General features: G+C 41.9%; 1 protein-coding gene across 1 annotated transcript in view; it reads right to left on the bottom strand.

Moving 5' to 3' along the window:
* SNX12 (sorting nexin 12) overlaps window positions 1–13929 on the bottom strand; it is a 76275-nt gene that overhangs the window by 51621 nt on the left and 10725 nt on the right. The window contains exon 2 of the mRNA XM_086918292.1: window positions 2603–2698. Within this exon, the coding sequence (XP_086774418.1) occupies window positions 2603–2698 (96 nt within the window). The remainder of the gene's footprint in view (window positions 1–2602; window positions 2699–13929) is intronic.

Here is a 13929-nt window from a genome sequence, read left to right as displayed (position 1 = left end):
GTATGGCAATGCCCAGGTGTATGGGATTTCTGGGACAAGATCTTCACTGACATAAGTAACAGTAGAAATAGATCTCACACCTGATCCCACTCTAGCGCTCCTAGGGTACACTAAGTAGCTACCCAAAGCCACACGGCGATTGGTGGACATGGGACTGCTCACAGCCCGAAGGGTAGTGGCATGCTGTTGGATGAGAGGCCCGCACCTACACCTAAACGCTGGGCACATGATGTTATATTGATGTACACAGTCCGAGAATTACAGCAAGTTGCTGCCTCCCACTAGTCGTCCTAAAAACTTTTGGGGGTTATACCAGACATACCTAATAGTAAAAAAAGATTCTCACACCACAGTGGAGGACCAGGGACATTAGATTGCCACCGGGAGGAGGTTGACGGTGCATCGGCGGGCTTGGCAGAAATAAATATTTCACTATGAGATATGGTGACGCATTGTATGAGGGGTGTGGTGTAACTAATTGGTGTTCACATCAGTGGACATTTTAAAGTCGCCGCCTGCCCTGCTATGGGTTGTTGGCTAAATGTACTCACCTGAGAGGGGAATGTCACATTGGTCGCAAATCCTGTCCGAACAACAAAGGCAGATTGGTGGGAGGGGGGTTTCTTTGACTAATGTTTTACGTATTGCAAACTCAAAAATATATATTTTTAAAAACACATTGTCACAGGTTGCCATTATCAAGCATTGGGACGTTTTAATGGTGAGCATTTAAGTGAAACCAGTTTTCATGTGTATTTTGTCCTTGAACAAGTAGGCCAAGCCTCCTGTAGCACAAACCCTTTGGCTGCCAGTTTACAGCACTAAATTATGGATCAGGGAAGGGCACTGTCTGCATTTAAGGTTATTTTTTTTGTTCGTAGGTTAATGCTTTTCAAACTTGTATTCATGGCTGATCAATGCAAAGCCGTTATTAGGTTGAGCATTTTAAGGAAATGTAAGCTTGAACTGCACTTCTGACAGCGGCTCCAATATAAATGTGTACATTTATTTTCAAAATGTAGCTGTATGAGGCTATGTATAATGCTCTCTGATTCGCTGTAAATATGGCAGAAGCTTGAAAGCCAGAAGGACGACTATTTGCTTCCAAAAAAAAATGTTCACAAAAAAATGCAACAAGGAAAAAAACATGTTACTAATCTACTGGAAAATGGAGGTACTATTTTTTTGCAGCATCTTTTATAAAATGTGTTGGGGCATGCTAACCAGTTCCAAAAAATATTGCTAATGGTAAATCTGTGTAACCAGTTTCAACAAAATTATGGGAAACAGAAATAAACAATCATTGGCAACGTCAGTAGGTCTGAAATTGGTGGTCAGCCTTTTGGTTTTGTTTTGGCAGGGTTTTTGTAAAACCTTATTGGCGTGGGAGCTGCTGGGACCTCATCATAAACATTGACAAAAAATATATTTTTGGGTCTCAAAAAGCTTATATTGCCACATTAGTTCCCGGCACTTTACAAAACTGCTTTGTGTGCCAATATGCTCATTGTAAAAGAGCAGAATGCTGTCACTCAGTGAAGCCAGCCAACTGACAGATAGAATTTTAACAAACACAAAAGGTCTTGGTTAATACGAGACCCAGTTAGGGGCCCAATTATTAAAGAAATCTCTAAAGTGCACCCACTGCATATGTTCTTGCATAGGTGAATATTTGTGAATTGCATTTTAGCATGAGCAAACATGCAGGTGTAGATCTGCTCATGCGAAAATCCGTTGAGTGTTTGCAAGTACACTTTCGCTCCAACTGCTTTTTTCCCAACCCTAGAAGAAGTTTTACATCTGCAATTGTCATGAGAAAATATCTAACCTTTTTCATTAAGGGAAAAGATTAGGGAACAGCTGGTGAAAACCCTTAAAACATGCAAGTTAGTAGGTTTGCACAGACTCAAAAAAGCATTCCAGTCCTAGAACTATTGCTTAACGCTACCTTCAGCCCCAGTATGTTGATCTGCGGAAAGGTGACAAAATAAGGGAATTGCTAGTATTAGACCTATGGTATGAGTCCAGCCATAATCAGAAGCAAATTTCAGAGCTCTTGTATAATGAGATTGCTGCTATAATTTGTCACTGCACTACATGGCACGAAAGGGGCAAGTGAAATTTGTTACAAGGCAAGTAGATCTATAAAGCAACCTTCCCCATGGACAAGTAGATATTTTATTACATTTCATATCCCTGGATATACGGAAATATGAAAGCCTGGAGGCTACAGAAATGTTATCTTAGGTTAAACCAGGTCACAGCCCAAACAAACAACTGATTATGCCACCATGAGAAATGGTTAAGTTCGATGTTTTAGTAAGGGACTATTACAGGTAGGCTTTCGCTTCCTTTCATAGCATAGTCTGGGTGCAACTGGTATGTATCAGCTCGACTACAAGTTATGGGCAGAGTGCACACAGAACAATGTAAATTTTTTTTTAAATGATAACTGGAGTGGAATAAAAAAAGGATACAGTGTTGGTCATATGATTTGGTCTGCCGTTATCGGACTGAGGAGAGGAATTGTTACTACTTGATACAGCAGTGGTTCAGGAACAATGGAGAGTACACTAGCCATAGTATACAATAGGTCACTCACCTTGCTGTCCCTTTCCAGTTCATTCTTTAACCATTCAAAGTCGCTGTAGCGTCTCCGCACACAGGAATCTTTCGTTTTGAAGATAGGCAAGTTGGTCTGTGGGTAAAAGTAGCAAACCTTAAATATACAGTACAAAGCGTAGCTTAGTAACCACAATCTAATGAGGATCCAAGTCAATAACTAGTGGCAAACTGAATAATCTGCCTAGCTAAGACCCCCAGCTAGTTTGTGACCTACAAGTCCACAGGTGGTACATGAACAATTCGTCTTTGAAATCTCTCCTTTAACTTCGCAGAATTTATTTAGTCAACTACGCTTCTCAAGCTTAATACAAACCCAGTGCCCCTGCCAAGCCTCGTGACTAGTGTACCCTGACGCTGAAATACCAAAACAGATGCCCAAGACTGGATGAATTATTGTCAAAAACATTATTAGATCTTAAAGATATGGCATTCTTCTGTTGCTGCTCCTTTGAACCACCGACCCATTAGTGATGCGTTCCTACCAGCAGGCACCTACTGCCTGAAAATTGGCTATCCCCAAAAGGATCAGGACGAAAACGATTCAGCCCGATTGCTGACTGCCCCTTCCTCTGCGAGCTGCTCAAAACAGCAGAAATTCATCCCTGTTTCTAGGCTACTCAACCCACTGACCGGGCACCAGTTAAGTGCATCTACTACATACCTTATTCTCCTGTATTGCACAGGTTCAGTACATCTACTACATACCTTATGCTCCTGTATGAGCACAACTGACACGGTCAGTGCACAGTTAGCTTATGTTGTGGAATACGTTCTGCAGAACATTAAAATAGTTCCAGATGGGCTCATCCCTGCATTCCACACTCACTTCCAGTCACACACAAACCCTCTTCAAAGAATACAACTCAATCCCACAAAGATTTGTTAAGTAGCAGCCCCCCTCAGGAGACAAGCATTTGCAATGCAATAGGTCTCGCATTAGGAAAGTTTGAGCTATTGGTCTTGTAAGTGAGAATTTTTTTTATTTATGTGTTGGTTTTAAAAATAGCTAAATTAATAGCTTTGTCATTTACAATGCCAATAGTTATAACTTTCGCAAATGTGACACCTATAGCATTTGTAATGCAACATGTTTTGTATTTACGTGACTTAGATGTATTGATATTACAAACTAGTAGCGCTGAGTGATGATGTGGTGATGCAGAGGGCAGAAAGGCACACAAAGCAGTCTAACAAAGGGCAGAAAAACAAGGGAAAAATGAGTCTAACAGGGCAGAAGGGCACAAAACACCAGTCTAACATACTACATCATTGATGTTTAACCTGAAAAAAAGGCTAACATTCAGAAACTGAAACTGTTTCACTAATAATTACATCACACAAAATACGAACGTAGAGAAAGTTACTGCATGTGCCTTCGAAAATGAAGCTAACAGAATTACCTTAAAATGTCCACTTTTGTTGTTTAGCAGCAGCCAAGTCTGGGAGCCACTCAACCACCGCCCCCATGCCCCGTTGCTGCAGCCTGCCAAGTTGAATGGTACAGTATGGCAGGGAAAATATGAAGTGCCAGGAAGTGAGGGCCAAAGCTTCCAGCTTCTGCAAAGTTGTGTGTGCTTCGCTGCAGGACTGGACACGGCTGGCCTTATCTAAATCTGCCCTGTGACTGCCCATAACAGTGAGCGCTCTGCTAAATATAAAGCGCGGCGCCCGAATATATACAAGTTTTGTGTGCACCATTAAATAAATGTTTTTAAAAGTGGACGCCGTGCCGAATATCCACGGCACTCAAACATACAACGAATTCCCGCGACAAAAAAAAAAAAAAAAAATCAATCAAATGAAGTATTAAAGCACTGACCTTGGTGTTGCTCAGTGGAGTACTGTGCAGAAGGCATATCCAGGGCTAGACAATGTAAGTGTCTTGTATGAACTAAAATAATTCATGGAGAGCGGAAGGGGCGGGCAGAGAGATTAAACGAGCAGACATCCGTGTACTGTGTAGCCCCTGCTCTGCCTCGTGATTGTTGGAGCGTGTCATCATCACAGTGGGTAGCCAACCGTGCGAACGCCCAGCACACTCTTCGATTGTTGAGCATTTTTGAGAGAAATCTGCCTTGACCCTGGGGATATGAAATGTTTCTGGGCAGCCTGCTGGGTACTGTTGAAGGGAAGGGTAGGTGTTTTTTTTCACATTCTTATACCCACACCGTACACTTGCTGTGATTAAAATCTGTGACGTGTGCGTTATTTTGATATAGGTGTCAGTGGGAGTAGAGACTAGAGAGGCCTTAGTTGGGTGGGAGCAGTGGGAGCATTAACATTTGTGTGAGAGAGAATGGAAGGGCAGTTCTATAGATTATGCGTGGGTACAACTTGGTAATGCGCCCTATTGCCTCTTAAGCTGTGTCACCCTCAGAGGCAGGAGGCGGTGAACGGGAAGAGATTTAATTGCACCCCGAACCACCGCAGTTTCTTGTGACCCGGCCAGACGAGGCCATTAAGAGAATGCTCTTTCTTTAAAAGGTGATCATTGTTGGGGGAGGGGCATTTTTAAGTGGCAGCAATTTTTTTTAAAAAGCGCTTCGCCCAGTAAGTGTGTAGCTGCCAGTGGCCATGTTAAAGCAAGTCCTTCCGACAGCCTGAAGTAAAGAAACAAGCTCTTGGCATTGCTGTGGGGAGGAGGGGGGGGGGGGGGGGGGAGGGAGAGAAATGCATAGCCTGGTGGCCGTGAAAGTGAAGTGAATAATTAGGGGAGAAGAAATGCCTGCCTGAGGCCGAGTGCACGCTGGGGGAAGCTTCAGATGCCAGTGGGAGGGAGGCTGATTGTTGCTTTGATGTGGACGCTCAGATGGTGCCTGTGGGGGAAAAGCGCGTGCTTGTTCACGTGAACTGTTGAAAATCCACCGCGTTGGTTTGACAATTATTTTGCCCACTAAAATGCGATCCTATACCATTCCTTGCGGAATGGTATAGGCTCGACCTAACTATACCATTCCTTGCGGATTGGTATAGGCGCGACCTAAAAAGGACAAAAAATATGCTTATTTAAAATTAAAAAGTAAGCGTATGTAGAAAAGATTTTCCTCAGCATGTGTGCAGTGTCTATTTGTGTTTTTTACTGAAGTGTACACAGTTGCAATGCATGGTCAATTTTAACTTTTGGGAAGTCTGCCAAACTAAAAAGTAAATTGTAATCCATTTCACTTTTTGTAAAGCGCTTCTTGCCACGGTTAACTGTTTAGCAGCGCTCTGCCACGGGAGGATGCTTAGTGGAAAGTGGTCGCAGACGGGCGCACCTTAGTATGCCCACGGATCTTTCTGTACAACCTCCTTGAAGTCTTCTTACAAGTGGTAGAGGACAGGTAGTGAGTGGTGTGTAGCCAGGGTTGCGCTGATGGTGGGGGAGCAAGTGGCTTTAACAGGAACGGCTGTGCTACGGGTGATGACAATTCCATGCATCTGATAGGCAGAAAAAAAGACAAAGGAATGGTACAATATATATTTTTTTACCACAGCAGTATACAGATCTGGGCCAGAATTTACAAAGGCAAGGTTTTTACTTCAGCCAACTCCAAAATGTTAAACTTCACAAAACAGGCGAGTTTTGTAGGTCTGGCTGTTGAGTTTGAAGCTTGTGCGCGTTACTAAAAGTGAAACTAAAATCATCGAAGTGAAAATGCAGAGGTGCAAGTCCGGGCTGGCACAAGCATCCTTTTGGCAGTCTCATGACAGACAGCTGTCGCTGTGAGTGTTTTTCTCACGTTCAGTAGCACTTTCGGATTCCAGCAGAGAAACACTCAAGCACCAGAACCAGGATTCCTATTTGAACCTCCGAGACCAGGACTATGTAGGGTGCTAACGGGCAGATGTCTCTGTCTTATACTAAACACACGTGATGTTCAGAACCGAAATCAGCATTGAAGGAAGAGCCCGCGTGATTTCACTTTCAGATTTTGCTGATTGTAGGGTGCAACGCCCGGGAGATGCTCAGTGACACGCAACCAGGAAGCTAGGAAAACTGAGCAGGACCAAGCAAACCACATTTCCGGCAAATGCAGAGACAAGAGAAAATCAGGTGACGATCGGGAGTCCACCGGACAATTGGAACCCCAGCCAGAGCAGGAAGGAGAAGCTACGAGATCAGGAGACAGAGTTAAAAAGAAAAGACGTGGCCGCTATTGCTAAAGGGTACCAGCGATGGCAAAAAAAAAAAAAAAATCCAAGTAAGGCTGTGTGCGGGGAGAGAGAGGGGAGGTGCTGGAGCTGGGGAACAGATGGCTGTGAAGCAGGGGGCGGGGCAGCGGAACCCTTTGATGTGGCATGGCAGCCGTGAAAGGAGAAATGCTGCTGCCAGGGGGAAGGCTCATGCATGAGAGCAGGTCACGTGATTATGATTCACGTGAACTGTCCAAAATCCGCTGGAGGAGATCCCTTGGCCTGAAGTAGTGGTTCAGCGGCATTAGACTCGCAATTCATTCCTTGCAGAATAGAATAGGAGAGACCTAAAAAACCACAGACAAAACCAAAGCTTTTGATTGTTTCTCTTCTGGCCTTTGCCTACACAGAAACCTTTGAGATAAGTTGAGAAAACGTTTTTAAAACGCAATTCCACCACATCCCTACATTTAAGGGAAAAAAAAAATCAAAAATGAAGTCCCAGTATCCAAAAGATCATGTCTTAACTCAGAAAAATTACCCGAAAAATAGATCAAAAAAAGTTAAGTAATCAATCAAATACGAGAAACCAAACACAGGGACCGGTTAGAACCCAAGCGCAATAACTTCCATCCCTTGTTTTTCCATGGTAAACCAGGGATGTGAAAATAAGTCATTTAAAAACAAAATCAGAAAACTTCCTTCGATAGCGTAAGCATCTGCAGTGAAGTCCCCCTCATCTGAGGTCTCAATTGTTTATTCTATCTTGGACAACAAACCCTCCGTTTTATCCGTTGATCACATGTCCCTTACCCTAACCCTGGCTAACAAACGGTCTACCCTTGCACCCACACACACTGACGCTTTATGACAAATAGCCCATAACAACATTGCCTAGTCGTTGAATGTCTGAAACCAGGTCACATCAAACCGCTCCTTAAAAAACAAATAAGTAAATAAAATTCAACAAGAAACATACTTGGTTGAAAATGAACTCTACAATTAAGGACAAAATCAGTGAAAAATGTAGCGCCAAAACTGAAAGAACACATCCAGAAAACATGACTTATCAGGACCACTCCATTCTCCCATGCTCTCCACACCACTGGATTCAAGCAAGCCGGGCTCAAGACGGCTGGAATGCCAGAAACCGGTCCTCGGAAGCTTGTTTCCGGTCCAGGGAAGGCATGGCTTGGCAGTTCAGGCTGGACTGTTCCCATGAGGCACAGGGTCAGACTGATTAGCATATAGCCATGTCTGAACTGGGGTGGTGTGGAGTGCAAAAAAACGATGGATTTAGGCCCAGATCTCTGTACTGGGGTGAATGTATGACATTGTTCTGCATTCTGTCAATCAATTGTGGTTTTTGCACTCCATTCTCATGTCAGACACAGGCATATGATTGAATATATTATCAATATCCTGCAGTGTGACTGCTTCAAATTTGAAGTAAGCTACCAATGCCTACTCATTTGTGTGCCTAACAGAACCCTCCGATATTTTAGACCACGATATCCTCATAGCAATTTGCACAAAAAAGGAACGGTAGGTCTCCAAATCCCATCTACAGGACACACCCAAACGTGTTCAAATTGTGAAGTTTTTTTCTGACACCAACCATGAACCCTGTGAAATTTCATATGTTTTCATCCTATCACCAACACTTACTTTTCATTCGGTGAACTCTACATCTCCTACCAGCATTCAGAGGATACACTACTGTATTACAAGAAACCCTTGAGTCCATCAACAATTTTACATCACAGCGAGCACAGATTCAGCAATAGATGGAACATCAACACAAAGATAGAATGTTTTCTTAGGACTCCCAGACCATAACCCAAAATGAAATTGATACCAGCCTTGCAAAGCACCACGCATTAGGTGTAAGACAAGTATTTCAGAGTGATTAAAAATTGGCCTTTATGCAGAAACTCACATCAAACAAGCATTGTCAAAGCGAACAGATCTTGCCTTTGGGACCTGTAGGAATTGACAATGAATTTCAGTGAAGCTACACTGCATGGACTAATTTAAACAAAATAAAAAAAATAAGGTGCAATTGTTACAGCATTTTGTAGGTGTGTGCATGTATGACTTAAGCAGGCATATGCACCATTATGCATGCACTCAGAACTAATGATGCAGGCACCTTTCCGAAATGCATTGGTTAAAAATAAACTTTGTAAAAATAAGTGAAAAAAGCTTCTTTTTGGATGGGATCAGCAGCAATTTGCAGCGTGCCTCCCCCAACCCTGGAAAACAAAAAGACAATGGCAATAAAGGTGCGCCTGGGGTAGACAGCGGGGAAACCCAGCTCATGGGGGAGAGTAATATTTAGATAGGGAAAAGCGCATGAGTGAGAAAAAAAGAGCGGGGAGAGACAGGGAGTTTAGCGGTGAAGAAGCACACAAGAGTACACTTGCAAAACAAAGGAAACTGCAAAAGTGTGTATGTAGGAGAGAGAAATACAGGAGTGATAAAAAAACGCACTTTTGAGGAATGCTTTAGCGAAAACAAACTGGTTTCCTAAACACGAGCAGCTGAAGCACAAAAGTCTGTCTGAGATGGTAAAGAGGCTTTGCTCCAGGGAAGGGACAGACACAATGGACAAGGATAGTCCTCTATTAAGAAGCAAGGGATTCACAAAGCCAACCAATGATAAAGAGTGCAGGTCTCTGAAAATCTACTTGCCTACTCGCTATGGAAAGTCAGATTTTATCAGATCGAGCTATATTTAGGACGTACTTGCCCTATCTGGAGAGTTGACAAAGAACAGGAGTTCTGTTCAGTCAGAAAGTGAAGGAACAATAAAGATGCCTTTAAATCTTGTTTTTATCGTGTCACCTTTGCGGTGTGTTCAGATAGAGGTCAGAAGTCCGTTTGCAATTACTTTTCCTTAAGCGGACTGCAGAGTTCCAGGATTTTGTTAAGTGAACGGTCTGACCTGCTGTATAAAGTGTCAAATGAAATGCTGTAGGGTATCCGGTTTTTCTAACATTTAAATAGGTAATAAGGCAACTGTACAAACATTTCAAAATATATTTCAGCACATGTGAAAACCCATTTTGCACATCTGTGTGATGAAAAAAATATGTTAATAGGATGAAAAACAAATCAGAACACTTTACCTGGTGATGTGCAAATGACAAATATGTTTTCCCAAACCCAGTTTTCACAGACTACTCATACACTATATAGTTTAAATCAGTAAAGGTGCATGGTAGTGAAAAGATTGTTCACTATTTCATAGAAATATACTGTCTCTAAATGACAGCGCGCTACATCATCATGCTTTTGTAATATATTCAAATCAAACCAACTTTATTCGGTTTTTCATAGTTGTAGAAATACCATAAAAGTTCATGTAATACATTTTTAACAGTTTAAAAATTGATTAGAGTTTAAAATATGGTTAATACTATACAATAAAAAACAATTTGTATAAAAATCTCAATTAATAAAATTATGACCTTAACATGCAGTTTTTACAGTATCTTCATCAGTCCTTGATTAGGCAAACAAGAAAATTCATCTTTTTCAAAGATTAAGATTTCTAATACAGAATTTTAAAAAGCGCACCATCGCTTTTGCTATTTTTTCATCTTCGAGGTACTGGAGCGCCAGATATGCTGGACGGCATTGGGCAAGCCCCAGTTTTTCAGTATGGGCAATAACCAGCGCCTTCGAGGTATTGTGTAAAATTTACAGAATAGAGTTGTATGTATGGTTGATTGTATCGAAATAGAATCACAAGGGCATGGGATTGATTTTGATGACCAATCGTTTTGGGTGGGAAAAGAGACCATTAGATGAAACGTATTAAGTCTAAAGCGTGTCAGCAACAATTTTTCTAATTGAGTTAATCTGTACATCAAATAAGGTTCGATGGAAAACAGTCTGAGCTAATAAGCCCTGTTGAACAGACGGGTTCTCTCTCTCTCTTAACAGGCGTACCTGTCCCAAATGTGCCAGGCATGCTTTTTTAAATCCGCCTTAGAGATCTGTTAACGTTGGCGGATCTACAAAAAAATGTTATACCCTAAGTCTGTTAATAAAGCTTTAACATATGTTAACCATTTTATCTTGCCACAATGATCAAGTGTCAGAATATCTTGTATAATTGATCTTGTTAGATGACATTGTTCAGTTACCCAAATTCGGCGCCACAGCATTACTGGTTGGGTTTTTATGGTGTCTGATATATAGTCTATGCCCAACTCTAAGTGACAGGCATATGTGGAAGAACTCTTCGGTACACCAAGTAAGTATCTTAAAAAAAGAGTTTTCTACTTTTTGTAATTCATCCACATTCACGAGACCCCATCTCCCAGCCCCATACGTGGCAGTACTAACACATTTGGCATTATATATTTTTAGTAGTTCCAATGGTGGTCTCTGGCCCAGTCTTTGTGCAAACGATTTTAATGCTGTAGTTGCTCTTAGGAAAGCCAGTTTCCTTGCATTAATCGCTGCCTACCACTTAAACTTTTCATCAATTACAATTCCCAGGTATGGGTATGTTTCAGTTCTGTCCAGTACCTCCCCTTTTACAAACAAACTTCTAGTCTTTGCAATTTTGTTCCCCGCATGCATGGTGTATTTTTTTTTACGTTCAGGGTCAGGTTTAGACTTGACATGAAGGCACAATATCTATCTAGTGCTCGCTGCAATTCGACAGGAGTTCTTGCTAGGATAACCGCGTTGTCGGCATATAACAGGGCTGGTATCTGCAGACGACACATTGAGGGGAGATCTTTACTTCCTTCTAGCATTGCGGCCTCTAGCCCATTTGTATACAGGGTGAATAGAAAGGGGGCCAGCACACATCCCTGTCTGACCCCCTTTTCCACCTTAAAGCTATCCGCGAGTTGTCCTTTAGTCCCAAATCTCACTCTTCCTGTTGTTCCCATGTAGAATTCCTGAAGGAAATCTACAATCGAGATATTCCATAGCCTCGAGTGTACTACACAGTCAAACGCTGCAGATAAATCAACGTACCCCATATGCAGCGCAGTCCCCTTGGCCTCCATGTATTTTCCTGCCAATAAGGACAGGTTTAATGCTTGGTCTACTGTACCTAGCCCCTCTCGGAACCCGTATTGTATTGCCGAGATGATGTTCTGACTAGTTGTTCACTCCTGGAGTCAGTCGAGAAGAATCCGACCTGCCATCTTCCCGAGCGAATCCAGGAGGGAGATAGGTCTATAACAAGACTGGCTATTTCGGTCCCCTTTTTTAAATATAGGGACCAGTATCGACGTTTTCCAGGATTCTATTAAGCCCTCTTCTATAGTGGCATTTAAAACGTTTGTCAGTAACGGGGACCAAAGATCTGCTTCATATTTAAACATGTCCACTGGGACCCCATCTGGGCCTGGGGCTTTGCCTAATTGAGGATTTTAGTGCTTTTTGTACCTCGTCATGTGAAAACTGCAATGTTATTGGGTAAGTGACATGGGGAGAGGGGATCTATGTAGTCCATATCCCGTTTATTCCCGTCACTAAAAACTTCAGAAAAATAATTCACCCATTCACGATCGCAGATTGCAACATCAATGGATGGTAGGTCATCTCTGTCTGTTAAGAAAGGGGATCCAATTACTTGCCAGAAAGTTGCGCTGTCTTTTAGTTCTGAACTCCTACTAAGGCGCTCCCATAAGTCAGCTTTTAGCTCTTGTTTTCTAGTTTTTAAAGCTAAGGCGTATTCTTTTCTTAGTCTGATAACCTCCCCTCTGTCTCTTTCCCTTACTTAGGGCTTCCTTTAATTTTGAATATGCTTTTGTACAAGCCGGAATAACCAGCCTTTTTTCGCCTGACCTTTTTGTTTATGAGATCTAGTGAGTTCTTTCCTTATGTTTTGAGAAATGATGTTAAAGCTATTCAAAACTTCTCTAGGTTTTACCCTATGGTCAAGACAGTTTAATATGTCTGCCTGGCTTTGCTTGACTATATTTGCAATTGCAGCTACTTTATCAATGTTTCCAATTTTAATGTGTAACCATTCAAGGATCCTATTGCGAGCTCTTGCTGATCTAAGATGCTCATTATATCGTTTTTTTTTAGGTTTTGATTCGCGTAAAGCGACAGTATTTGGGAAGTGGTCGCTCAATGGATCTTTAATTACTTCAAATAGTTCTATATTTGGGCCTTTACAAGATGAAATCAGTATATAATCCATCAGGGTCATTAAACCCCTGCCGTTAAATGTTGGCGAAAAGGCTACTGGGGAGGTCTTTAACTCATTGGCGAATCCCAGTTCCAATTCAGTCATAATCTCGTTCATTTTTTCACCTTCAATCGAGTGTAAGAAGTGTGCAATACTATTGCCACCATCCTCATTAATTCCACACGTATCAGTATCGTTGTTTCTACTTAGATGAAGGTTGAAATCACCACCCCACACTATTGTATATGACTTCTTGATGTACTGTGCTCGTAGATCTTGAAGGACTAGGGAAATCTCTGAAAGAAGGTTGATCAGGTCAACTACATTCAGATTATTGTAAAAATGTACTATTGCATATATCTTTTGTTTAGTGCTCTTTAGGACAATTAGCTGGTAATTCTCTTCCAATTTACGGGGAGGATGTCCTCATTATATAGAGTGTTTGCAATATAGGTCACTAAACCACAACTACATCTTCCAGAGGGTGATTTTTTGGCTGCAGAAATAAAGGTCTTGTATCCCATTATGTGTATTGGATCAATAGCCCAAGTTTCCTGAAGGCAGATGATGTTACTCAGATTAACCTGATTCAGGAAATTAGGGTTTGACTGTTTGGCAGACAGGCCGGCGATATTCCAAAACGTAAAATGTACTTGGGAACTAGGTAAATTAGGACTAAGAGGAATTACTATCTTCGTTGAATTATCCGTTATCCTAGGATTGGGAGGGACTGGTGGTTGGATAATCAGATCACCCGTCCTACCTTGCGAGAGAACTGTAGTGGTATGTTTTCCAGGAGTAAGTGTTATATCTTTCTCCAGTGTGTCTGGGGTTTGACATATTAGTGGTTCCCCCGTATTTGGTGTGTATGCATTTACCCCATTAAACTGGACATGATGCAGTCATTGAAGTCCAAACCGGACAATGCGCTAAATCTATTATGGGGGGGATACTATAGGAATTGGCTGATGCCGCGGCAACTTGACGCCATCTAATGTCTCTGTGCTCATAGTGTGGAT

The sequence above is a fragment of the Lissotriton vulgaris genome, chromosome 4_1 (genome assembly GCF_964263255.1).
Source record: "Lissotriton vulgaris chromosome 4_1, aLisVul1.2, whole genome shotgun sequence".
Lineage (NCBI taxonomy): Eukaryota > Metazoa > Chordata > Amphibia > Caudata > Salamandridae > Lissotriton > Lissotriton vulgaris.
The sequence above is the reverse complement of the archived record's forward strand: the minus strand, read 5'-3'. Positions and strand labels throughout refer to the sequence as shown.